Source organism: Pinus tabuliformis, chromosome 2_1 (genome assembly GCF_031772625.1).
Source record: "Pinus tabuliformis cultivar Carrire ecotype Pingquan chromosome 2_1, CPIR1, whole genome shotgun sequence".
In the NCBI taxonomy this organism is placed as follows: Eukaryota; Viridiplantae; Streptophyta; class Pinopsida; order Pinales; family Pinaceae; genus Pinus; species Pinus tabuliformis.
The window spans coordinates 661,612,680-661,638,255 of record NC_142299.1 but is presented as its reverse complement, the minus strand read 5'-3'; the positions used below and the strand labels follow the sequence as shown (position 1 = coordinate 661,638,255).

The 25,576-nt window shown below is 38.2% G+C and overlaps 1 protein-coding gene across 1 annotated transcript in view; it reads left to right on the top strand.

Annotated features, from left to right (window-relative positions):
• The window catches only part of LOC149202324 (urease-like), a 313,306-nt gene extending 305,062 nt beyond the window's left edge, over positions 1–8,244 (top strand). The window contains exon 10 of the mRNA XM_089399946.1: positions 8,126–8,244. Coding sequence (XP_089256072.1) covers positions 8,126–8,217 — 92 coding nt within the window. The 3' untranslated portion in view covers positions 8,218–8,244. The remainder of the gene's footprint in view (positions 1–8,125) is intronic.
• Positions 8,245–25,576: the final 17,332 nt, after the last annotated feature.

Here is a 25,576-nt window from a genome sequence, read left to right as displayed (position 1 = left end):
CACTAATATCAATACTTTCTTGGAAGCAATAACACTCACTCGTGCATTTCATCTAGGCATTTTAGTATAAGAACGCTTCCAAGCTAGGTCCCAAGCCTCACTAAAATTAACCTCCAAGCATAAGCTTGGTTGATAGAAAGTATAGGAAAAAATGATTTCTTGAAAAGTTCTTCCATCTGGTATGAAGTAAGGTAAAGGAGTTGTGACCATGCAGTTATGAAGGTGGTTTGTCCCCTTGTAGGAACGAAAGCACACGCTGACTCGTAAGACTCAGGGGACGGGTATCGTTCGTGACATCTCTGTGCCCTCACCCCCTCTTTCTTACAGCCACCCCAATTTCTACCCTTTGGTAAGAGCTCAAGAGGAGGACTTCTCATTTAGATTAGACATTTTAGATTAAAAATAACCAAGACTAATTGCATTTAAATTTAGTATAGGTGCATCTCATGCTAATACATCTTATGATTTCTTTTGCAGTTGTCCATTTTACTTGTCATTATTGAATATTTTATGTTGGCAAGGATTGTTTCATTTTCCTTTTGCAAGTAGCACACTAATTGATTTTCCTTTTGCAAGATATCTCTATATACTTTGATTTAGGCATTAGTTATATTTTAAAAGAATTTTACATCTTGTATCGATTATCATGCTAACATCTTTGTCTCCATTTAAGGATTGCTCTGCTTTAATTTTTTGAAGCATTCTACTTTTGTTTTGAGCAAATATATCTTTCATTCCTGTTGAGCACTTTATCTTAAGGCACTAGTTTTATGGTTTTAATATGTTAATGATTTTTATTGCTCGTATCATATTTTTCTCATAATTCTTAAAAGTAATCTACTTTCACTTAAACATATCTCCTAGAACCTCACATTTCTTTTATCTTAGTTTTCTATATTAGGGACCACCCCCCATAGCTAACCTAGGAGATAGCTTAAATGGAGAGAGAGGGGATTTAGTGTGACAACCCCTTCTCTTAGTTCCCTGCCACCAACCACACGTTGTGGGGTTGAAGGATTTTTTCATTGACTTGTAGGTAGGTGTAGGCGGTAGGTGATAACATTTTTGGCGCCGTTGCCGGGGAAAACATTTCTTGTACCTGGGAAATTGACTAACCTTTTGGATTTATCATTTTTGAACTCTAGCTTTAGATTCTTGTTCAAGTGGCAACTCCACTCAATCCAAATTTTGCAAGAGTCTCTACTAGGATAAATTCTAGTGGTCTAGTTAGCCCCTCTCCTGATCCTAAAAGGATTTTTAGAGAGGTTGAATAGACTTTCTCATAGTAGAGCTCTTGCTAGTCTTGGGCAAGAGGTTATTTCTGATATTCATTTGCTTTTTGAAGAACAAGTAGAGCCTAGCATCATGAATGATCTTTTTGCTTCTTGTGACTTCACTAACATAAATGGCTATCCTCACAATATCCTTGACAAGGCTATTGAAAAGTTGCCTTCTTTTCAAGGTAACAGTGCGATTAGTGCTACATCACATGTGAAAAACTTTAATGTTTGTATCTTTAAATGGTGTAACACTACTAATTATGAGGATGTGAAGATAAGAGTTTTTTGTTTTATCTTTAGAAGAAGATGCTCTTGATTGGCTCATTGAGTAACCTGCTAATTCATATAACTCTTTACAAGCCATTCTAATTGCATTTTTAGATAAGTTTGGAGAGAAGAAGGAAAATAGGCATTTGATCAACGCCATTAGCAATATGAAGAAAAATGAGAACGAAACCATGGAGGAGTTTAACAAGAGATTCAATGGATTAGTAAAAAGCATCCCTGCTACTGTTAAACCTCTTGATGAATTTCTTTTATGCTCATATCTGGATGCTTTTGGTGTTGACACTGCTTATGAGTTGAGGAGGAAGGAGCCTGTGAATTTAGGTGTAGCTCAAACTGAAGCCTTAAAAATGGAAAAGGCTAGAAAGCAATCAAGAAAGTCTGAACTTCCTGGTTTCACTAGAGGGCCATCGAAACTGAATGATTCCAAAGGCAAGGCCAAAGAAGAGACTACACATGATCCTATTAAGGAGTTAACCCAACTCATCAAGAGTATGGAGGCAAATCACACTAGTCAAATGAATGCTATCCAAAATCGATTAGTGGCCATGGAAAGAAATCAAGGTGGGAGATTCCCAAATAGAGGAAATGATATATGGCAAAAGAGAGGACCTCCACTTGAGTCTAGGCCACCTAATCCACTTGAGTCTACAAACTTAGTTGATGATTCCATGCCTTATTGTAGACCTTGTGATGACATACATGATGAACTCACTTGTCCTTATGCAAGAAGGATCCTAGAAGGAGATATGGTGGGAGCAAGTGAGAAAATCAATGTAGTTGGAAAAGAGCATCATTTGTCCTTGGAAAATTGGATGGGAGTTATGAAGACTAGTCAGAAGATAAATACAAAGTCTCCATCCTCCTATAGTGTAAATAATTTTGAAGATTTGGATAGGATTACTGAGTTATATGGAGAGAAGCCTTCATCAACTTAGATTTTAGAGATAGCCAAGGATAAGGAAAGGGGAAAGAATAAAGAAAGAAATTATAGTAAAACTTTCACTCCACCCACATCGAAGTTGAATATTGACTTGGGAGAGTGGATTATTAAGGCTAAGATTTTAGTTCCTGTCACTGAAATCATGAAGATTTCCTCCCAAAGATATAAATTGTTGAAAGCCATTGATGCTTCCAATGGAAAAGAAATGTCTAATTTTTCAAAGGATAGATATGAGGATGCCCCTATCACTCTGCAAAGTAGTGATGTGTAGAGATAATAGAGACCACCAACCTTTTTTCATCACTATGTTGATCAATGGAATGCTTTTACATAATTGTATGTTTGACTTTGGGGCAATGTTGCACGAAGCGGGGGCGAAGCGGAAGCGTTTTTTGGAAGGGGGGACGCAGAAGTGTCATTTTCCAAAAATCTAGGAAGCGAAGCGTCCGCGGAAGCATCTGCTATATATTTATATTTTTTTTATATTTTTTTGCATTTATACTCAAAATAAACATCCCAAATACCTAATTAATTGTAGAAGACATGAAAACATGCATATTTTTGCATAAATCAAGATAGATATAACATCCATTGTACATTAATGATTAATTATTCGAGCATCAACCATTTAGATGCATCAACCATCTAGAATCTAGATTCTTCTCCTCTTGTCTAGCCTTTCCTCTACCTCGATTGTCTAGGGATATTCGTCAACATTGCCCAATTTTGATCAAACTACCTAATTCAAGACTTAAAATATGGTAGAAAAAGCTTAACATGCTTAATCGATGATTTTGACTTGATTGAAAGGTAATTTTTTGCTAAGGGCGTGCCGCGTGACAAAGGAGTTCAACAATTAACACCACCAACACTAGGGTACATATAGGGCTTGGTGCTCTTGATTAAATGCTAATCGCATACCTTCATACTTGATATAATCTAATGAAATGCCACAATCCCATTGATCCTGAATTCTTGAAAACTGTTAAGTCTGCTGAATTTTGAATAGGATATTAAATTCTATTTTCTCCATATGAAGTCCAATGAGGCTGGAACCACTCTCAAACATCCTGAGTCATTTCATGGTAATGTTAAAAATTTAAGTAAAAGGATGAAAATGAAAAATAAAGGAGAATGTCACTTTTACTTTAAGAATTTAACATTACCATGAGGGAGCATCTGCTATATTTATATTTTTTTTTGCCTTCATTCGTCACCCTAACCCAAGGTGGACCCACCCCCAACAAGCAAACTCACCTAAAATTAAAAAAAAATTGGAAAAAAACAATTTTCTAAACGCTTTTCCGGAAGCGTACGCCTCTGACGCCCGAAGCGCCGTACGAAGCGCGCTTCGGAAGCGACGCTTCCGAATTTCCAGGAAGCGGCAAAAAATTTGCAAGCGGCCAAGCTTCCTAGGCGCTTCTGTACGGGACATGCTTCGGGGCTTGGAACCGTGGGGGGGGGGGTGCGCTTCGTGCAACTTTGCTTTGGGGCATCATCTTGTGTCATAACTAAGAAAGTCAAGAATCAGTTAAATTTGAAGATTTCTAGACCCCACCACAACATTTGTGCAATGGATTCAAAGATCATTGAAGTTTGTGGTTTGATAAAAGATCTTCAAGTCCACTTGGCTGTACATCTTGACATTATGATCACCATGGATATTGTGGTGATTGATGTGCCTAATGCTTGGGTGATGTTATTGCCTAGAAAGTGGGTAACTGATATTGGGGGTAGTTTGCAAATGGATTTAAGTTATCCTACCATCCCTAATAGCGAGGGCATCATGGTTAGATTGGATAGGGAATTGGAGAGAAAGTTTCATATAGAAATCCCAGGGAGCCTCATAATGAAATTGTGTATGAATTTGATAGCTTGGGAAACTATGCTATCCTGGCTAATTCTTTTCGTCCTTTGGAGAAGGAGGTGTATTGTAAGGAAGATGGAGTTTGGCACATGAATTTTGATGGTGCCCATTCTAGGTATGGTAAGGGTGCTAGAATTGTCCTTACCTCCCCTCTTGGTCACATATTCAAGTTTGCCTATAGATTGGAATTCGATGCAACCAACAATGTAGCAGAGTATGAGGCTCTATTGTTGGGTCTTGAGTTGGCAAAATACTTGAGGATAAAGCTGCTTAGTATTAAGGGGGATTCTGATCTAGTCATTCTTCGAACTAAGAATCAATTTGCATGTAAGAATGATAGATTAAAGAAGTATCAAAATGTTGTTTGGGATAATATGGAATATTTTGATGCATTAGACCTTCAAGCAATTCGTAGGGAAGGAAATAAACAAGCTGATGAGTTGGTTGTTGCTGCATCTGCATTACAGCTTGGAGAGAACTTGATGGATGATAAGTTAAGATGGAGATTATCTTTAGGTCATCAATTCCTGATAATCTTGAGCATTGGCTAATCTTTAATGATGAGAGCCAAGTGGTTCATTTTTTAAATAACATGGAGGAATTTTCTGAATTTAAGGCTGGCTACAAAGAGGAAGGATGTGATTATGAAGAGTGTAATGTGGCGACAAATCCCACTCCTAGGGAACGTGTAGCCTTGGAGCAAATGTTTGACAAACATGATGCTTCAAAGAGAAAAGATGATAAGAAAATTGACCCAGGGGAATTCATTGAAGTGAATATTGGTACCCCTCGTGATCCAAAGATTATTAAAATAGGCAAGGGTACCAATGAGCAAGAAAGGAAGAATTTGATAAATTTACTTCATGAATATAGAGATGCTTTGGCTTTTTCATATGATGAGTTGAAAGGTTATAGGGAAGATGTTATGGAACATACTATCCCTCTTAAGGATAAAAATGCCAAATCCTTTAGGCAGAAACTTAGACAAATCAATCCTAAGTTAGCTCTCTTGGTGCAAAAAGAATTGCAAAAGATGCTTTAAGATGGTATTATTGCTCACACTAGGCATTCCACATGGTGTTCAAACTTGGTTATTGTAAGGAAGAAGAATGGATCAATCAAACTATGTGTAGATTTTCGAAATCTTAATTTAGCTTGTAAAAAAGATAATTACCCTTTACCTAATATGGAAACATGATTGCAAAGGCTAACAGGATTTGGAATGATGTCTTTGTTAGATGGATTTTCAGGATACAACCAAGTCTTGGTGAAGGAGGAGGATAGATATAAGACAACATTCACCACACCATGGGGTACTTTTGAATATTTGAGGATGCCTTTTGGATTAATGAATGTTGGAGCAACTTTTCATAGGGCTATGGACTATGCCTTTAAGGGTCTAATTGGGAAATTTATTGAGATCTATCAAGATGATTTAATTGTTTTTTCTAAAAATGGAATTTCCCATATAGGCCACCTAAGGAAAATTTTTGATAGGTGTAGAGAGTATGGAATATCCTTAAATCCTACTAAATCTATTTTTGGAGTGACTGAAGGGAAGTTGCTTGGTCACATCATTTCGAAGGATGGGATCAAGATTGACCCTGAAAGAGTTGAGGCTATTCAAAAGATTCCTTTGCCTTGTAATATTAAAACCCTTCAATCCTTAGTAGGAAATATTAATTTTCTTAGAAGGTTTGTTCCAAATTATGCTGAGATTGCCAAAACCATCTAAACCCTCTTAAAGAAAGATGTTAAGTTTGTTTGGGGAAATGAGGGTAGAAAAAGTTTTCAGGAAATAAAGGATTCTATTGTCAAAGCACCTATTCTAGTAAGCCCTGATTATTCAAAGGAGTTTTTGATTTTCTCTTTTGCATCTGAAGATACTATTGCTAGGGTATTGCTTCAAAAGAATAATGAAGGGCATGAGCAGCCTATTGCTTTTATGAGTAGGTCCCTTCAAGGGTCTGAGTTGACGTATAGCACCATGGAGAAGCAAGCTTATGCTTTATTCAAGTCTCTTAAACAGTTCAGAGTTTATGTGGGGTATTCTAGGATAATTGCATTTGTTCCCCACTCTTCTGTAAAGGATATTTTAGTCCACGCTGATTGCTTAGGAACTCGAGCTAGGTGGGTCTCGAAGATTCAAGAGTATGATTTGGATATTAGACCTACCAAGCTTGTGAAAGGCTAGAGATTGGCCAAAATCTTGACTGAAGGAAATGAGAAAGCGATAGGAATGATTTGTCAAAATGATTTGGAATTAGCTTCATCAAAACTTCAAAGATTGGGTCAACTTGAATGGTATAAAGACATTATTTATTATTTGCAAAATTTATCATGTCCTAACCATTTAGTTGGCCACAAGAGAAGAGCATTAAGGCTTAGAGCAACTAAGTGTTGCATTATGAAGGATGCTTTGGGTTGGAGAGATTTGGAGGGGGTAATACTTAGGTGTGTTGATGAAGTTGAAGCCAAAAAGCTTCTATCTGAGTTTCATTTAGGATTTTGTGTAGGGCATTATGCTGCTAAGACTACTACCCACAAAATCTTGAGAGCTGGTTATTTTTGGCCTTAAATTTTTGCTGATGTACACAAGTATGTTAGAGGTTGCCAAGCTTGTCAACTATTCATTGGGAAGCAGAAGTTAGCTTCTTTGCCTCTTCAGCATGTGGTCGTGGAGGCTCGCTTTCAACATTGGGGGCTAGATTTTATAGGGAAATTTAATGAAAACTCCAATAATGGCTACTCATGGATTATAACTGCCACCGATAATTTTACTAAATGGGTAGAGACCATCCCTACAAAACACACCACCGACAAAGTAGTGATAGATTTCTTGAAGATAAGATTATCACTCATTTTGGTGTCCTTGCCAAGATTACTACCGACAATGCCAAGGCTTTTAGCTTTGCTGAATTCTCATCATTTTGCTTTAAGTATGGCATTTTTTATCCCATCATCAAACTACTGTCCTTAGGGTAATGGCTTAGCAGAGTCTAGTAATAATAATTTGATAACCATAATCAAGAAGATAGTAGGGGATAACAAATGGGCATGGGATAATAAAATTAAATATGCTTTGTGGGTTGATAAGATTACAAAGAAGAGTTCTACTAGGAAGAGTCCCTTTGAGTTAGATTATGGTTTGGATGTTACCCTTCCTATACATCTGAGGCTACCAGCTTACCAATTGCTACAAAGTCTTACATCTGATAAAGATGTTGTGCAATGTAGGATTGACCAAATTGTAGAATTGGATGAAACCAGAAGAAGAGCCTTTAAGCATTGTTGTAAAAATCAATCTAAGGTAAAAAGAAATTTTGACAAATCATCTAGGAATAGGATGTTTTCTAACAATGATATGGTTTTTCTATGGGATCGTACGAATGAAAAGCCAGGGAATCATGGTAAGTTTGACAGTTTGTGGTTTGGACCATACATTATTAGGGAAGTAGCTGGACAAAATTCCTACCATTTGAGCACTTTGGATAGAGAACCACTCGAGTTACCTGAGAACGACCAAGTGCTCAAATTGTTCTACAAAGAAAATATCTGATGCCACGGGGCATCTTTTTGTATCATATTTCTAACCTTATCTCGTGTCATTTTTGTTTAATTAGTTTTATTTCATGAATAAATTGTTATGCTCCTAGAGTAAATTTCTCTTTCTTCATTTCTATAGTTTATTTCATTTGATGATATTTTGAATGGATACCGCTGATATATGTCTATTGTCAATGGATGCAGATTCCAGGTTCTTGCACACTATGATGTCATATCTAGCATGCATCCCCATATGGAGCCAAATGTTGACCACTGGAGTGGCACCTGATGATTAAATGAAACACTCCATGCCCAAGGATGATCCAGAGGACACTTGTATCATCATATATCATCAGTCAACAAAGTTTTTTTAACTCTACTTCTATCTTCTCATCATCTTTCTTGTACCTAGATTCCTCACCCTGCGGGGAATTGTAATAAGTGATACTAATAGTGATGAGTTTTTGAGTCTGTAACAGGCCTAGGATGTTGGGACTCAATCAACAAATGAATGCACTTTGGAGTGTTTTTTTATCTTGTTAATTATGCCTTCTTTTACAGAGGCGGATAATTTTATGGGCTTTTTCACCCACTTTTTACACCAAAGCCGGGATGACGGTTTGAATGTTGAGCCCCTAATACATCTTAGTGTCTAGAGTCGATGTATATTACCATACTAGATCGCAAAAAATTCGTGGAATTTGGCTAGGTCTAAGTAGAATTTTTTAATAGTTAAAAATTTCCCGCAAAATGAGATTTTTTAATTATTTTCTATGTAATGATGTAAATAAGTGGCTTTAGGAAATGTTTGGGGCATGTGACTACTTGAAATTCATCTTTAGAGATCCAGCATTAACCTAGGATTCACTTTGGGGGTCAAAAAATGATCTGTAGTCCCTCAAAAGCCGATTTTTCTAATGATAGTGTGGCAAAAATGAGGAAAAAATTCAAATAATTGGATTTATTTTTTATTTTTTCCGAAGTCAAAGAAAGTCAAACAAGTGACATGACAATTCCAGTGAAGGTCAAAGGTGATGTGGCAATCATGTGAGGCCCACCAAACAAGACTCAAGTCAATTACAAAGTCAAAGCAGGTCAAAAGGCAGTGAAAATGGTCCAAAGTTAAAGTTATGAAATATTACGTATGGCCATTGTTTTAAGTTGAAATAAAATGCAAGGCATATTATAAAGTTTCAACTTTAATAAAGTGAGTGGAGAATGGACCCACCTCACCTCTCCATCGTATACGCATAAGTCACCAAAAGGAAAAAAAATGCACATGCAAATTAAAAGAGCTCCACTCACATGCTAAAGGGAAACTCCATGCAATAGAAATAAATCGTCAACGCTTCGAGCGAGGAAATCAACGTAGGTATCAAAGATTTTATTAAGGATTTTGTTGAGACTTTTGTGGAGATTGGTTTCCACAAACACTCTACTTTACTTCACACCTGTACGCAACTCTTCACCACAGCCTACACGCACAAATAAGTGGCAACCATCACGCAGAGGTACACAACAGTTTGTTGGAGAAGCGTCGGCACTTGTGATAGGTGTCACGTACATGAGTTTCATTGTGGAGAATTCGATCGGAGTTTGCTCCCCTATCACTTGTGATAATTTACACTTGCCAACAATCAAAGGAATGTACACCAGCAGTTAGAAGTACGTTGATCCTCACAAGGAATACACACAACAGATTTGAAGATATTCGATGGATAGTCAAGGTTGCCACCTACAGCTAGTCATCTTGCCACTTGTGATTTGATTTTCTACATTGGGATCTTCACCATTGCTACACTTGTCATTTCATTTTTCATTGGGATTGGCTCCCATAGTTCTATTTAAATGAGCCTTTGGCTCTCATATTGTAGCTTTAGAATGAGCTATTGGGCTTACAGAGACTCTACAGGATTTTATATTCATTTTCATATAATAAAAGGACGTTGAGGTACTATTGTGTTGGTGTTCTCCTTCCATTGCTTGAGGTGACGTTATTTCAATTGTTGTGCTCTACATTCTACATGTATGTTGGATTATGCTAGTTATCATTTTGCCACTTGTTTGGATTAACATATGCAAGCTATCTTGTATGGTTTTTGGATTAGAGAAATAGTCTAGGAAGAGGAGCACTAGAAGATTTTTGATGAAATCTCTAGCCTTCTCCTCCATTGTATAATCTAATCCCTTTATGATTGCTGACATATTTTTCCAAATGTGTAGAGATCTTTAAATTTGGTTGAAGGATTTACTTGGGCGTGGGGTAACTCTCCAATAGACGAACTAACCCCCAAAATCAATAATAGAAGGACCCAATCGGTTTGCCTCAAGGATCTCATCAAACGATTTTGAAAGAGGGAGTTTCCTTTCCTCTAGCCTATTAAGATCACATAAATTTAAATACAATATTTTTCTTGATCAATATCTCGTGCTTTTAAGGATTTTACTTGCTACCTAGAGCATGGTTTTAACTAGACAAATATGGAGTTCTACTTGCATGTCTTGATCTAGTTCTTGTATACTAATTGTAAATTATCATTTTGACTCTTCCATGTCATCTTTCCACTCATTTTGGATCTGTTTTACAGCTCCTTTTGAGCAGATTTACTTATTCAATCCTTGTGGCAGCTTGAGGGAGTTTTGATTTGAGACATTTAACAAGTTATTTGCAGGACCTTTGGAGCATTTTGAGATGAAAATTCAAGAAGGTTGTGAGTATTTGAGGCATCATTTCTTGAAAGGCTGAGTTTTACTTTGAGGGCAGCATCCTTCTCTCACCAGAGTGTGGGCTAGAGGAGGCTTAGCCTCTCTCCTTAGTGCTGAATACAACTCTCTTTGTGGCTGATTTGAATGCTGCAAATTTGTTTCTTGTATTTTCGGATTTTGTCAAAGACTCTCCTGTAGTTGTTACTTGAAGAGATCTAGCCTTTGGAAGTGGCATGTTGTAAAAGACTCCTTTGTTTTCCTTGGGAAGTCTTCTCAAAAGGCTTTTCGTTTCTCTCTTTTTAACCAATCTCTAATAAAAAGATTATTTGTTCTTGTGAGAGAGGTTGGGATTTTTCCCATGGTATCCTTTCTCCCCATTTAGAAGGAGGATCATTGCTTGTGGGTGGACTAATCTCTTAGTTTAGTTACTCCAATTTTCTTTGTTAATCTCATTGCTAAGCTCATTTGTGCATGATTAGTTTCTTAACATAACACTCACATCCATTCTCATTTTAGCATACATTTGAGATTGGTTTATGTTTGCCATTTCCATTTCTTGAATACTTGTATTGGGCAATCTACTACAACACATGCAATTTTTCTTTTGATGCAAGAAAGTATTTTATATTTACTGGGCAAGCTTAAACTAGTTTAATTTATCCATCTACTTTGGTTTCACAAGTCTCTTGAGCACATTGCTTTATCATTGTCAATTTATATTATGTGGCATTGTCATTATTGTTGGGTCTTTCTTGTGTCACTCCCTTGAAGCAATTTGGCATTGATTTCATTTACATGCAAAGCAACATATTTGGAACTTGTGGAGCTACATTGAGCTAATTGTTTCACTTTCCCTTTCCATTTAAAGATATTGGTATTGTTTATTTGAACATTGTCTTTTATTTTGAGCACTAATGTCAATACATTCTTGGAAGCAATAACACTCACTCATGCATTTCATCTAGGCATTTTAGTATAAGAAGGCTTCCAAGCTAGGCCCTAAGCCTCACTAAAATTAACCTCCAAGCATAAGCTTGGTTGATAAAAAGTATAGGAAAAAATGATTTCTTGAAAAGTTCTTCCATCTGGTACGAAGTAAAGGAAAGGAGTTGTGACCCTACAATTATGAAGGTGGCTTGTCCCCTTGTAGGAACGAAGGCACATTGGAATAGGCTGTGGGATGACTTTATTCAAGAAGAGTTGCGAGACAAGGATCTTCATTTGAAAAGGAAGGCTACAAATGATGACGTGGCACTTGCAGCAAGAATGAAGAGAAAACAAAAGGACTTGAATAAGATCAAGTGTTTCAACTTTGGAGAGTTTGGTCATTTCTCGACAAAGTGTTTGAAGAAGAAGCAATGTGATGATGAGAAGAAGAAAGGGAAGCAGGTTGCAGGTGTCGCCACTGCTTCTGAGATAGATGATCTCTTCAGGAGATTGGAGAATGAAGACTTTGCTTTGATCTCTCATTTCTCACAAGGTACCATCGACGAGGCTATATGGTACGTGGACAGTGGAGCATCGAAGCATATGACAGAGTCACTAGATGTATTCGAGACTCTAGTTGAGTGGGACTCAAAGTTTCACATGGTGTTGGGCGACAAGAGTGAGAAAAAGATAAGAGGATCAGGTTTCGTGCCATTCAGGATGGAGTTAGGTCAGGTGATGTGAGTTTAGGATGTATTGTTTGTACCAGGACTCAGATATAATGTGATGTCTATCTCAACGATCGAGCATAAGGGATTTGAGGTGTTGTTCCAGGCTGGGAAGGCAAGACTTAGGCCTAGAGGCTCTATCTCCATAGTTGTTGTGATTGAAGTTAGAGAGCATGGTCTATATAAGCTGACAAGCAAGCTTATAGATCATGAGAAAAAGAAGAAAAACCAAGCATACGTTCCAAAGAAGCAGGTGCGAGTTTCAGAGGAGCAGGTACAAGTTCTGGAGAAGCAAGTGCAAGTTTCAAAGGAGAAGGTACAAGTTCCAGAGAAGAAGGTCCAGGTTCCAGAGGGAGTCGAGTTCTAGAGGGAGTTTGTAGGTTCAGAGGGAGAATGTGCAGCCTAAGAAGAGTGCGTGGTTAGTGGGGAGTAAGGGTACTTCTACAACTAGCAAGAAGGAATCATGGAAAGACCTGAAAGCGTTTCATGAGAAGAAGAAGAAGCAGAAGGCTTTTAGTGATAGTGACACTTCAAAGGGAGGTGTAGTTCATGCTACAGGGTTTGCTGCAGTGATGAACGCTAGGAGTTGGGCAAGTGTCGCCAACAATGACAGTGATGATGATGAGTTACTTCCTAGTCTTGGAAGTACCTCCCTCGCTAAGAGGGAGTGTTGAGATTTGTAGCTTGGGAAGTACTCCAAGCCCTAGGGTCTGTTGATTTGGGGTAGCATCAGATGTGCTCTAAGCCTCAAATTTTGCAAGGAGGCTTGGGCACAGGTATTCCAAAGAACCCAGAAAGCGTTTTGGGAAATTCCACCCAGAAGTGATTATATTAAGATAATTAATATTTTTAATGGGTTCCTAAGTCTAAACATAGGAAAATTAAAATATTAATGGGTATTAATCTAATCAGGGGTGAAACTTCTAGAAAAAGCCATGGATCAAGTCAAATCGATCTGAGCCTTTGATTATGTTTTAATCTAGGCCGTTGGTTGTCCAGCAGGAAGATATAAGAAGGGACTTGAGGGTCATTTGGAAAACACGTAGAAAGATTGAGGAGATCAATTTTCCGAGGTGAGAAGTTCTCAGGAGGAGAATCAATTGGGGAGATCTTGCAGCAGAGGGGCAATGAGAATCCGGGAGAAGGAATTTCCAGAAAATACAAGGGAGAGAGAGGACAAAAAGATGTCTAGAGGAGGGTTGACGCTGGCCTACTCAATGCTGACACAGAGGCAATGCAGTTAGTGAGTGGAAGTCGAGTTTCTGCAGAGGAAATTCGAATTTCAGTTGCCAGAAGCTAGGGTGTGAGACTAGAGGCAAGAAAGTCGATTTCTTTGTCAGCAGAAGATCCAGAGCAGAGAGGCAGCGTAATACCTAGGAGGGGTGACGCAGAAGCTACCCAGGGTGACATAGTTTGACGCAGAGGCCATCAAAACACAACGCAAAGCCTCCCAGAGCTGAGGATCAATCACTGATTCTCTAGTGACAGGGTGAGATTATTTCACCAGTCTTTTGTCCAGTATTTTCTCTGTAAAGGATTGCTAGTTGAGCATCCTTGATTTGTATTCAAAAGTTTCTCCTGCATAATAATAAACTCTCAGAGTTGTACCGGTTTTCCCGCATTGGGTTTTTTCAAGGACTATTTTGTCCAAAAACCATTGTGTCTTGTGTATCTTGTTCTTTGCTTAGTTTCCTTGTTTCGTGTAATCAAATTTAAGTAGTGTAGGTTGGAGAAGTAATTTGCTTCAGTATTCAGAAGAATATCTTGATAATGTATCAAGTAGGTGAAGTAGATTCAGTTTTGCTGCAGTAGGGGTTCCTTGACGATTAGGAATTTTCACATGGTATCAGAGCTAGTGCAGGAGAAACAAGAAGATTAGAACCAGAAACCCCAACGTTGGGTAGAAGGGGAAATCGAAAAGCTGCAGGAGGCAGCAAGTAGAAACCCCAGAGGGTTTGTGCAGCTCTAGCCGGAGGATAAAAAATTAGAGGTAGTCTCTCTCTCTGAGTGAGTTGACGAAGAGAAAAAAACTTCCAGTTCAAATTTATGCAGTGGCAGAGGGAGCAATGCTGAGCCTCACCATGAGGAGCAGTTGGTGGACGCAAATTTTTCATTAGGTAACTTTGTCAAGTTGAAAAGACGTCAGAAGAAAGAAGCAATAGAACATAGTGTTGACCACTACCGGTCAACTACCCATGCAGTACACCCCCCTTTCTTTGCAAAAAGGGGCAGCATCTGATCGACATCGTCCGTGCCATCTTCCAGTCATCAGCAGCTTAATCTTTTTTTTGTAAACCCAGTCTGCATGTATGAATTGTAAATAATCTTAGCAGATATGAGTCATGTATGTAAATTGCCTAGGTGGACCTAACTTTCTAGTGGTAATCTATGTCCCGGAAGGTTTTTCGTCTCACCGATCCATGGATCGGCAGAGTTTTCCTTCAAACCTGACCCTAAAGCCGGGATGGATTTTGTCATTAGAATTTTAGGAGAATCTTAGTGTGTTAATCTGCTAGATTATAGTTGTGTCGCAGAGCTGGGTGGTTTATGAGGGTCTGTATTAAGTGGGTTTGTCCCTTTGAGATGTAAATTGTAAAAAGTCATCATGAAATGTGTCTTGAGGGTTGAAAATGTTTTAAATCCCCTCATGAGTCCTAAGTCCTAGGTCCTAGTTGATGTTTCCGAAGGCTTAGTTCGATGATCCATTTTAAAATGAGTTAAAAAATAAAAAAATGAATAAAAAATTAATAAAATAATTAAAAATTAAAAAATTAAAATAAATAAAAAATAATAAAAAAAAAAAAAATAGAGCAAAAACCCTAAAATAATAAAATAATAATATATTAAGTGAATGCATGCAAAATATTATTTTAATAATAAGTTAGCAATTTCGACGGATGAGATTAAGAGATGTCTTGATCCTCATCGACGGTCGAGATCGCTTCAACATGGATCATTCGAACTAGCCGTTGGGATCATTTCCTTTATATAGGGTCTTAGGGGGTCATTTCAGATCATTGGATCTGTGAGTCTTGTGCTGAAGAAGCTCTCTTGTAAATCTGTTTCTGGTTAATAAAAGAAGACTTTGGGGTCCATATCTTGCTGGTGTTACTCTCTTAAAATGCTGTGAGATTGTTTTATTTTCTGCATATTTTATTTTCAGTCATTGATAATAGCTTTTTTAAGAGTATTGTGAGCACAGGTATCTTGTTCACTTGCTAGGGTTTGGGTGCTGTTAGGGTTTCTGAAGTTATGGCAGGTATCTCCATTACTCTCTGAGATCTAGCAGCATTTTTGCCCTCTTTACTGATGGTTGTTCTGAGCTGTGCAGAAAACCCTTTCTGAAGGAAATTTGTGGGCGTTTGGGGAAGTTCTCGGCTGAACCAGCCAACTCCCGCAAGCATTTTTTGCTGAGCCCAGTTGGATTTGATCCTGGGTCTATCATTCGGTTTATTTTTAATTTGCATGAGAGATTTTTCTGAAGTTCTTCACAGTGAAAATCTGAAAATCTTTATTTCTTTAAAATAATTCTGTGCTTATTGATGAATCTGGCTGTCAAAGGGGCCAAAATCTGTAAATTATTAAGCTGATCTAGGGTTTTAATTTTTGCCTTATGCAGTTTTCATTAAGTTTTTCAGTTTTGGTTTGAGGCATATATCATTTCTTGGGTGATTTTGTCCATTGCGTGTACAGGGTTATCTTTTCGGTAGCAAGGGTTTTGTAGCTTTCAAGTGCATGCAATCTGTCTTCTGTCTGCCGCCACAAGGAAAAACATTTTTCTGGAAAATCCGTGGCTATATTTCTTTGGATTTCAGCGACAACACTGAGCATTACTGGGCGATCTATTTATCAGTGTGCCGGCTGAGCAACTTCTGTGCTAAAGCTGTCAGCAGAGGAAGGCCAGAACCTGCAAACGATTTCTCTCTGCCATCGAACACATCATTCCTGCGAAAAAAAAAAAATCAAGGCAGATAAAATAAGCTAAAAACCTTCAACGTGAAAATCATTCCATGTCAGGCCGGGCGTGGGCATTTTAATACGGGCCAAACAACGGATATTCACTTATCTAGTTGATCTAAGGACACAGGGCATTGACTGGGCAAATCATTTGCTCATTACGCCCAGCGTTCAAGTGAACAACGAAGTGTATATTTCGTGAAGCCTCCAGTTTCATTCAGGCAGCAGATCTGGAGTCAATCATTCTTGCAAATCGTTCCACACGTGGCACCTGCAAACATAAAACGCAGATCTCATTCACACCGACTAACAGCGATTTCAGCTGGGCATCGAGCTTCATTCACGCCGGCAACAGTTTTCATTCTCGAACAGTTTTATTTGCGTGTGCTGTGCCTTCGAATCCATATTCTGCTTTTCAAATCTCTGACGGGATCGGGCTTTCCTCACTCAGACGGAGCAGGTAGAACCGAAATTTTTTTTTGTCTGTCATATAATGCGTGTTGCTGCGTTGTTTTAGTCGTAGGGTTTTCTTTTTTGTCAATTTCGATTTTATTTCTTAGGATTTTTCAATTGTATTTTAAATAAAATCATTTAGAGTAGCGCAGGTTATTTTGGCTAGTTTAAAGTTTCATTTTTTATAGTTAGATTTCAATTAAACTTAAAAAAAGAAAATGTTTACGTGAAGAGTTAGTTTTTAGATTTTTATTTTTTGTATATATTAAATCATATTTTAAATTCTTTTATATAGGTTTTTTTAGTTATAGTTTATTGTTAGTTTATTTAGATTTTAATTTTCTTTAGGTTTGTTTTAATTAGATTTTAATGTGTTAGACTTAGGTTTTCATTTGAATGTTTTAGTTTAGAATTTTCTTAGATTTAAATTTAGTTTAAAGATTTTTTTTTATAAAAAATATATAAATATAAAAAATAAAAAAAAAATTATTTTAATTTTGGTTTAGTTTAATTTTTTATATATAGTTTAGTTTTAGATTTTTATTTTTTATTTTAAAAAAATAAAATAAAAAAATAATTTTGAGAAAGCATAAAAAATTTTGTGGAAAATTTTCTTTGTCAGATCCAGTCATTTTCGGGAATTATTATCTTTCATGCTGAGATCTAAAATTTTCAAGTCGGGATACGAAATATGATATCTGGTCAATGATTTATGACTCTCGTGGTGGTTTAAAGCATTTATCTTTTTCAAAATTCCCAGTTGCTGGATATCATTTTGGTCATTTTAAGAGCATTGTGATTTAGCTGATGACAAATGTTTGCTGTTCACGGTTTATGTTTCTATATCATCTAACAAGTAATCGTTTTGATAACAATCTCTTAAGGCACTGGTCTGCTAAATTAATCAAATCATTTTAGTGCTTATTTTAATTGTGTCTCGTGTCTCCCAACCAACTGGTCAACAGTTGGTCTCATCATCTCACAGGGACTACCCACCTTAGCCGCGGGAGACAGGCTTAAACGGAGGGATCGGGGATCAGAGTGACATCCCCCGGTCTGAGTGTTGTCGTGTCAATCCGCGCGACAACATTTTTTGGCGCCGTTGCCGGGGAAAGTGTTTTCTCGGCGTTTCAACGACAATCATTTTTCTCATTTCTTATCTTTTCATCTGGCCCGGCAACGCCAACATTTTTTGGCGCCGTTGCCGGGGACAGAGTTTTTCTTTTCCTGGAGTTTCACCGACATTCATCTTCTCATCTTTCTCATCTCTCATTTGAGGTGGCAGATTTAACCTTTGGGGTTATCATTTGGATCTTTCATTGCCTTAGCAGTATCTCTTTGGTTTGGGTGGCGACTCCATTCTTTCTCATTTTTCCCAGACAAGAAGCTTTCCTCATATCTGCTTGTGGTTACTTTTTGGATCCTAGAATCAGATTCATTGTTCAAGTGGCGACTCCACTTCTTTCATCTCTTAATTTTCTTGAACAGAAATCTCTTTCTATCATCCATTTGATCCCTTACTGTTCATCATGGATTATTCATGTAAACCATGTCATTTTACGGACAATCTCCATGATCTTCCGAAAGAGGCCATTTCTAAATTATTTAAGTTCTCAGGTGGTGATTCGGTCGTTGTTAGACATCATTTAAACATGTTTACTTGTGTAATGATCATATATTGTAGACTTCCTCAATATAATCATGAAGATTTCAAGATGCGTCTATTTGTCCATTCTTTAGAGGGTGATGCCTTGAATTGGTTTAATAATTTTCCTAATGATTTTTTCACTTCTTTACAAGACATTCTCAATGCTTTTAAAGATAGATATGATAGTCCAAACAGCTTGCCTTCTACCTCTAAAATTGTGCAAAAGGAAGAAAGTAATCATATTAAAGGACAAGCTGTTGAAGAAAGATTTCAAGATCAGAATGTGTCATCCACCAGTACTAATGCAGATCAAGTCCATGATAGTGGAAAATCAGGGACAAATGACAATGAAAAGGAAGAGCAAAAGCAAATTATACAAGATCTAATGACGCTGGTAAGAAATATGGAAAGCAATCAAACTAGTCTTATCAATGATGTTAAAACTTTATGCACCCACCTGGAAAAACGTAATAGGGAGTTGGAGGTCACACAAAATCAGCATGCTAAGGAAATTGAGGCCATGAAAATTAAATATGAAACAGAAATTAGAAGCATGCAAAGCAAGATGTCAGTCTTAGAGGAAAATATGGTGACCATGAAAGCTGATCACGATAGGGAAATTGACTCTATGACGTTCAATCATAACAATCAGTTGGCTGACATGCAAGCGAATCATAAAGAAGAAATAAATTTCATGCAACATTGCTTGATGGACATAAAGGAAAAGAATGATAAAGTAATAAAAGATATGGAAGAAGACCATGCCAGGCAAATCAGTGATTTAAAGGTTGAACACTCTAGTCAGATGGATGTCATTAAAATACAGGTTCAAAAGTTTCAACAATGGTCAGAAGATGAAAGAAACCAGGTAACATCAATAGATCAGGAGCCTTCTCATTTGTTGCAACAAGCTCCATCTTATTATGAGGAGGTTATTAGTTCAGATGAAAGATGGTTAATTGAAGGTGGTCCAGATAGACATAAAGATCAGATGCGGGATAAAGAAAGACATATCACGCATACTTCATCTGATAGTTTTGAAACAGAAAGTACCAGATCATCAGTAATTCAACCTGCCAGAAAGAAAAAACGCAAGAGAAAGAAAATAAGAAGAAGATTTGACGCATCAGACGGCCGCGAGCTGCTTGATTTTCGGATAGGAAAAAGTCCTACCATATGCAAAATTGGACATGGCACATCCGACAAGCAGCCGACAGATTTGCCTGAAAGCAGGCAAATGCTCAGTATGCACTATATTGAACACATCTCATGCCATGGGGCATCCTTTGTATCATATTTCTAACCCTACTCCTTGTTTTTTCAGCATTCTTATTTCTGCTTTAGATAGTTAATAAATGGAGAGCTTTTATCTTTCCTGTGCTTAATGTATATGATGATTTTTGGGATGGACGCTACTTATTTTTGTGTTGTATGGATGCAGATTCTGGATTCTCACATTCCTGCAAGCAGCAACGTGTCCCCAAGTAGAGCCAGATGTTGACCACTACCGGTCAACTACCCATGCAGTACACCCCCCTTTCTTTGCAAAAAGGGGCAGCATCTGATCGACATCGTCCGTGCCATCTTTCAGTCATCAGCAGCTTAATCTTTTTTGTAAACCCAGTCTGCATGTATGAATTGTAAATAATCTTAGCAGATATGAGTCATGTATGTAAATTGCCTAGGTGGACCTAACTTTCTAGTGGTAATCTATGTCCCGGAAGGTTTTTCGTCTCACCGATCCATGGATCGGCAGAGTTTTCCTTCAAACCTGACCCCAAAGCCGGGATGGATTTTGTCATTAGAATTTTAGGAGAATCCTAGTGTGTTAATCTGCTAGATTATAGTTGTGTCGCAGAGCTGGGTGGTTTATGAGGGTCTGTATTAAGTGGGTTTGTCCCCTTGAGATGTAAATTGTAAAAAGTCATCATGAAATGTGTCTTGAGGGTTGAAAATGTTTTAAATCCCCTCATGAGTCCTAAGTCCTAGGTCCTAGGTGATGTTTCCGAAGGCTTAGTTCGATGATCCATTTTAAAATGAGTTAAAAAATAAAAAAATGAATAAAATAATTAAAAATTAAAAAATTAAAAAAAAAAAAAAAAATAGAGCAAAAACCCTAAAATAATAAAATAATAATATATTAAGTGAATGTATGCAAAATATTATTTTAATAATAAGTTAGCAATTTCGACGGATGAGATTAAGAGATGTCTTGATCCTCATCGACGGTCGAGATCGCTTCAACATGGATCATTCGAACTAGCCGTTGGGATCATTTCCTTTATATAGGGTCTTAGGGGGTCATTTCAGATCATTGGATCTGTGAGTCTTGTGCTGAAGAAGCTCTCTTGTAAATCTGTTTCTGGTTAATAAAAGAAGACTTTGGGGTCCATATCTTGCTGGTGTTACTCTCTTAAAATGCTGTGAGATTGTTTTATTTTCTGCATATTTTATTTTCAGTCATTGATAATAGCTTTTTTAAGAGTATTGTGAGCACATGTATCTTGTTCACTTGCTAGGGTTTGGGTGCTGTTAGGGTTTCTGAAGTAATGGCAGGTATCTCCATTACTCTCTGAGATCTAGCAGCATTTTTGCCCTCTTTACTGATGGTTGTTCTGAGCTGTGCAGAAAACCCTTTCTGAAGGAAATTTGTGGGCGTTTGGGGAAGTTCTCGGTTGAACCAGCCAACTCCCGCAAGCATTTTTTGCTGAGCCCAGTTGGATTTGATCCTGGGTCTATCATTCGGTTTATTTTTAATTTGCATGAGAGATTTTTCTGAAGTTCTTCACAGTGAAAATCTGAAAATCTTTATTTCTTTAAAATAATTCTGTGCTTATTGATGAATCTGGCTGTCAAAGGGGCCAAAATCTGTAAATTATTAAGCTGATCTAGGGTTTTAATTTTTGCCTTATGCAGTTTTCATTAAGTTTTTCAGTTTTGGTTTGAGGCATATATCATTTCTTGGGTGATTTTGTCCATTGCGTGTACAGGGTTATCTTTTCGGTAGCAAGGGTTTTGTAGCTTTCAAGTGCATGCAATCTGTCTTCTGTCTGCCGCCACAAGGAAAAACATTTTTCTGGAAAATCCGTGGCTATATTTCTTTGGATTTCAGCTACAACACTGAGCATTACTGGGCGATCTATTTATCAGTGTGTCGGCTGAGCAACTTCTGTGCTAAAGCTGTCAGCAGAGGAAGGCCAGAACCTGCAAACGATTTCTCTCTGCCATCGAACACATCATTCCTGCGAAAAAAAAAAAATCAAGGCAGATAAAATAAGCTAAAAACCTTCAACGTGAAAATCATTCCATGTCAGGGCGGGCGTGGGCATTTTAATACGGGCCAAACAACGGATATTCACTTATCTAGCTGATCTGAGGACACAGGGCATTGACTGGGCAAATCATTTGCTCATTACGCCCAGCGTTCAAGTGAACAACGAAGTGTATATTTCGTGAAGCCTCCAGTTTCATTCAGGCAGCAGATCTGGGAGTCAATCATTTTTGCAAATCGTTCCACACGTGGCACCTGCAAACATAAAACGTAGATCTCATTCACACCGACTAACAGCGATTTCAGCTGGGCATCGAGCTTCATTCACGCCGGCAACAGCTTCATTCTCGAACAGTTTTATTTTCGTGTGCTGTGCCTTCAAATCCATATTCTGCTTTTCAAATCTCTGACGGGATCGGGCTTTCCTCACTCACGCAGACGGAGCAGGTAGAACCGAAATTTTTTTTTGTCTGTCATATAATGCGTGTTGCTGCATTGTTTTAGTCGTAGGGTTTTCTTTTTTGTCAATTTCGATTTTATTTCTTAGGATTTTTCAATTGTATTTTAAATAAAATCATTTAGAGTAGCGTAGGTTATTTTGGCTAGTTTAAAGTTTCATTTTTTATAGTTAGATTTCAATTAAACTTAAAAAAAGAAAATGTTTACGTGAAGAGTTAGTTTTTAGATTTTTATATTTTGTATATATTAAATCATATTTTAAATTCTTTTATATAGTTTTTTTTAGTTATAGTTTATTGTTAGTTTATTTAGATTTTAATTTTCTTTAGGTTTGTTTTAATTAGATTTTAATGTGTTAGACTTAGGTTTTCATTTGAATGTTTTAGTTTAGAATTTTCTTAGATTTAAATTTAGTTTAAAGGTTTTTTTTTATAAAAAATATATAAATATAAAAAAAAAAAAAAAATTATTTTAATTTTGGTTTAGTTTAATTTTTTATATATAGTTTAGTTTTAGATTAGCTTTTAGATTTTTATTTTTTATTTTAAAAAAATAAAATAAAAAAATAATTTTGAGAAAGCATAAAAAATTTTGTGGAAAATTTTCTTTGTCAGATCCAGTCATTTTCGAGAATTATTATCTTTCATGCTGAGATCTAAAATTTTCAAGTCGGGATACGAAATATGATATCTGGTCAATGATTTATGACTCTCGTGGTGGTTTAAAGCATTTATCTTTTTCAAAATTCCCAATTGCTGGATATCATTTTGGTCATTTTAAGAGCATTGTGATTTAGCTGATGACAAATGATTGCTGTTCACGGTTTATGTTTCTATATCATCTAACAAGTAATCATTTTAATAACAATCTCTTAAGGCACTGGTCTGCTAAATTAATCAAATCATTTTAGTGCTTATTTTAATCGTGTCTCGTGTCTCCCAACCAACTGGTCAACAGTTGGTCTCATCATCTCACAGGGACTAACCCCCTTAGCCGCGGGAGACAGGCTTAAATGGAGGGATCGGGGATCAGAGTGACAGCCCCCGGTCTGAGCGTTGTCGTGTCAATCCGCGCGACAACACATAGTAAGGGAATACTTCCTCAGTGATTTTTTGCCGAGGAAATCAACATTTCTCAATTACTAAGTAGCACAGGAGCAGCAACTTACCAACTCCATTAGGGAGTGCGTACGTCAGCCCAGGAGCTACGCAGTAGGGAGAAAGAGGGAGCAGTTCGACAGTTTTCGAGGAGATGACAACCACTGGCTTGAGGGATCAAGATAGGTTGGACGGGGCTTCCAACTATGCCATCTGGAAGGCTAGGATGACCTTCCTGCTAGATGAGCAAGCCCTCAAGATGTACGCTAATAATGTGGTGGCTAAACCTGCGGATGCAGATCCGCTGAAAAAGTACAACGCGGAGATGGCTAAGGCGAAGAGGATGATCTTGGACGGAGTCAAGGATCATGTGGTGTGCCATGTTGCTAGCAAAGGGACCGCTAAGGAGATGTGGGATGCCTTGCCAACATTATATCAGGGAACTTCCAAGCAACGGAAGATGTACTTAGAGCAGAAGCTGAGATTTGCGCAGATGCAGAAGGGGGAGCGAGTAGATCCATTCCTTACGAAACTGAAGGAGACCCATGATGAGCTGACAACTGCAGGACACACTCTTCAAGACTCAGGGTTAATGAGATTAGCTCTAAATTCTGTCTCAGATGATTGGCACATCTTTGTCTAGAGTATCCTGGGCAGAGCAGCGTTGCCAAATTGGGACGAGATGTGGGCAGCTCTGAAACAAGAAGAGTCGAGGAGAGATCTGCTCAAGGTAAAAATTGATGGGAGCAGTAGCAACAGTGGGTTGAAGCCCAAAGTATAGGAGGAGGATAACGTAGCCCTTTCATCCAGGGGGCAGTAGGGGCAACAGAGACAAAAGAAAGACGTCTCCAAGGTGAAGTGCTTCAGATGTGGCGAGATGGACCACTATGCATCGCAGTGTCCTTTGAAGAAAAAGGACAAGGATCAGAAGCATGATCCGAAGGTTGCAGCCGCAAAGATTGACGAGGTGGAGTTCGCCATGACAGCTGAGATACCTCCAGGAGGGAGGTGGGCTAATATAGCGTTGTAGTCAGGAGGACTGTAGATGGGCAGGATCCTTGAGGAACCCACATCTTGGATAGTCACCTTGCTATGGGAGCCCATGATCAGTAGTAGCGGGATGGTGGAGTTTTAGTTGGTGCCATGGAGTGTTGATTCGACAGATGCAGTTGCTAGGAGAGCCAAAGACTGAGCAGTGTAGAGCAGAGAGGCAACAGTGCAAGGAGGCATAGTGCAGAGCTTCAGCAGTGCAGTGGCTTCAAAGGCAGCATGGGACTAGCAACAGTGAGGATTTCAACACCAAGGTGTATCCACTGGATACTTGTCCAGTTTTTGGGTGTTTTTAATTGCTCCTCCCAGAAATTCAGTTGCAATATGGATGCAGTGTTAGTAGTGGCAGTGCTAGCAGCATAGCAGATGCAACGTTTGAGAGGGAGTTGTAATATAGATGTAGAATTGGAAGTGGCAGTGTCAAAGGCAACAGTATAGTGCAGCGATAGCACAGTGGTTGGTGGACATTACGTTAGACATCAGCATCGCAGACACGATCCTTCAAAGTCAGAGCAATATGCAGAGAGGTAGTGTATTGCTAGAGCACATTCCTCGCTAAGAGGTAGTGTTGATTTGGGGTAGCATCGGATGTACTCTAAGCCTCAAATTTTGCAGGGAGGCTTGGCCACAGGTATTCCAAATAACCCAGAAAGCGTTTTTGGAAATTCTACCCAGAAGTGATTTTACTGAAATAATTAATATTTTTAATGGGGTTCCTAGGTTTTCATCTCTGGTGTTGCTCCGCTGCCAGTAGGCCTGGACAGTACCCCGGCGGAGTCACGTAGGAACATGCACATTGCTCCATTGCCTACGAGCCTGGTCAGTACCCCGGTGGAATTGCATGCTTCACCTCTCTACGCACGAAGCCTTTCTATTCTTTCGCCGTTGTATTTTATTTTAAAGAGGACTGTGCATAGGAACTTATTTATTTTTGGGGCGGAAGAGGGATACCGACTTATTGAGAGTAGAAGAGGTTGTTCCTTCAAAGAAGCATGTAAGACCTCTGACATAGGTTTGCTCGTTTAGATTTTCCCTTCTCCGTTTCTACTAGTTGGATAAGCTTGTACATGCAGAGCAGAAGACTGAGTACAAGGATGGGGTTTCCCAGTGTGAACACAGGTTCATGGCTGGACCCAAGCTTCCCTTGCAAATGGCTTGTATTTTCCGTCAAGACTTCATTTGCTGAAGGTTATAACCAAGCACAGAGAAGACGAACACAAGACTAGCCAAGTGCTACAGTGTCACAAGACTCTTTGGATCTCAGCAAGCAAACAAACAAGCAAACCAAGTCAGCAAGCAAACAAACAAGCAAACTAGAAAACAAGGACAAGCAAGAAATCAAACACTACTCCTACTCCT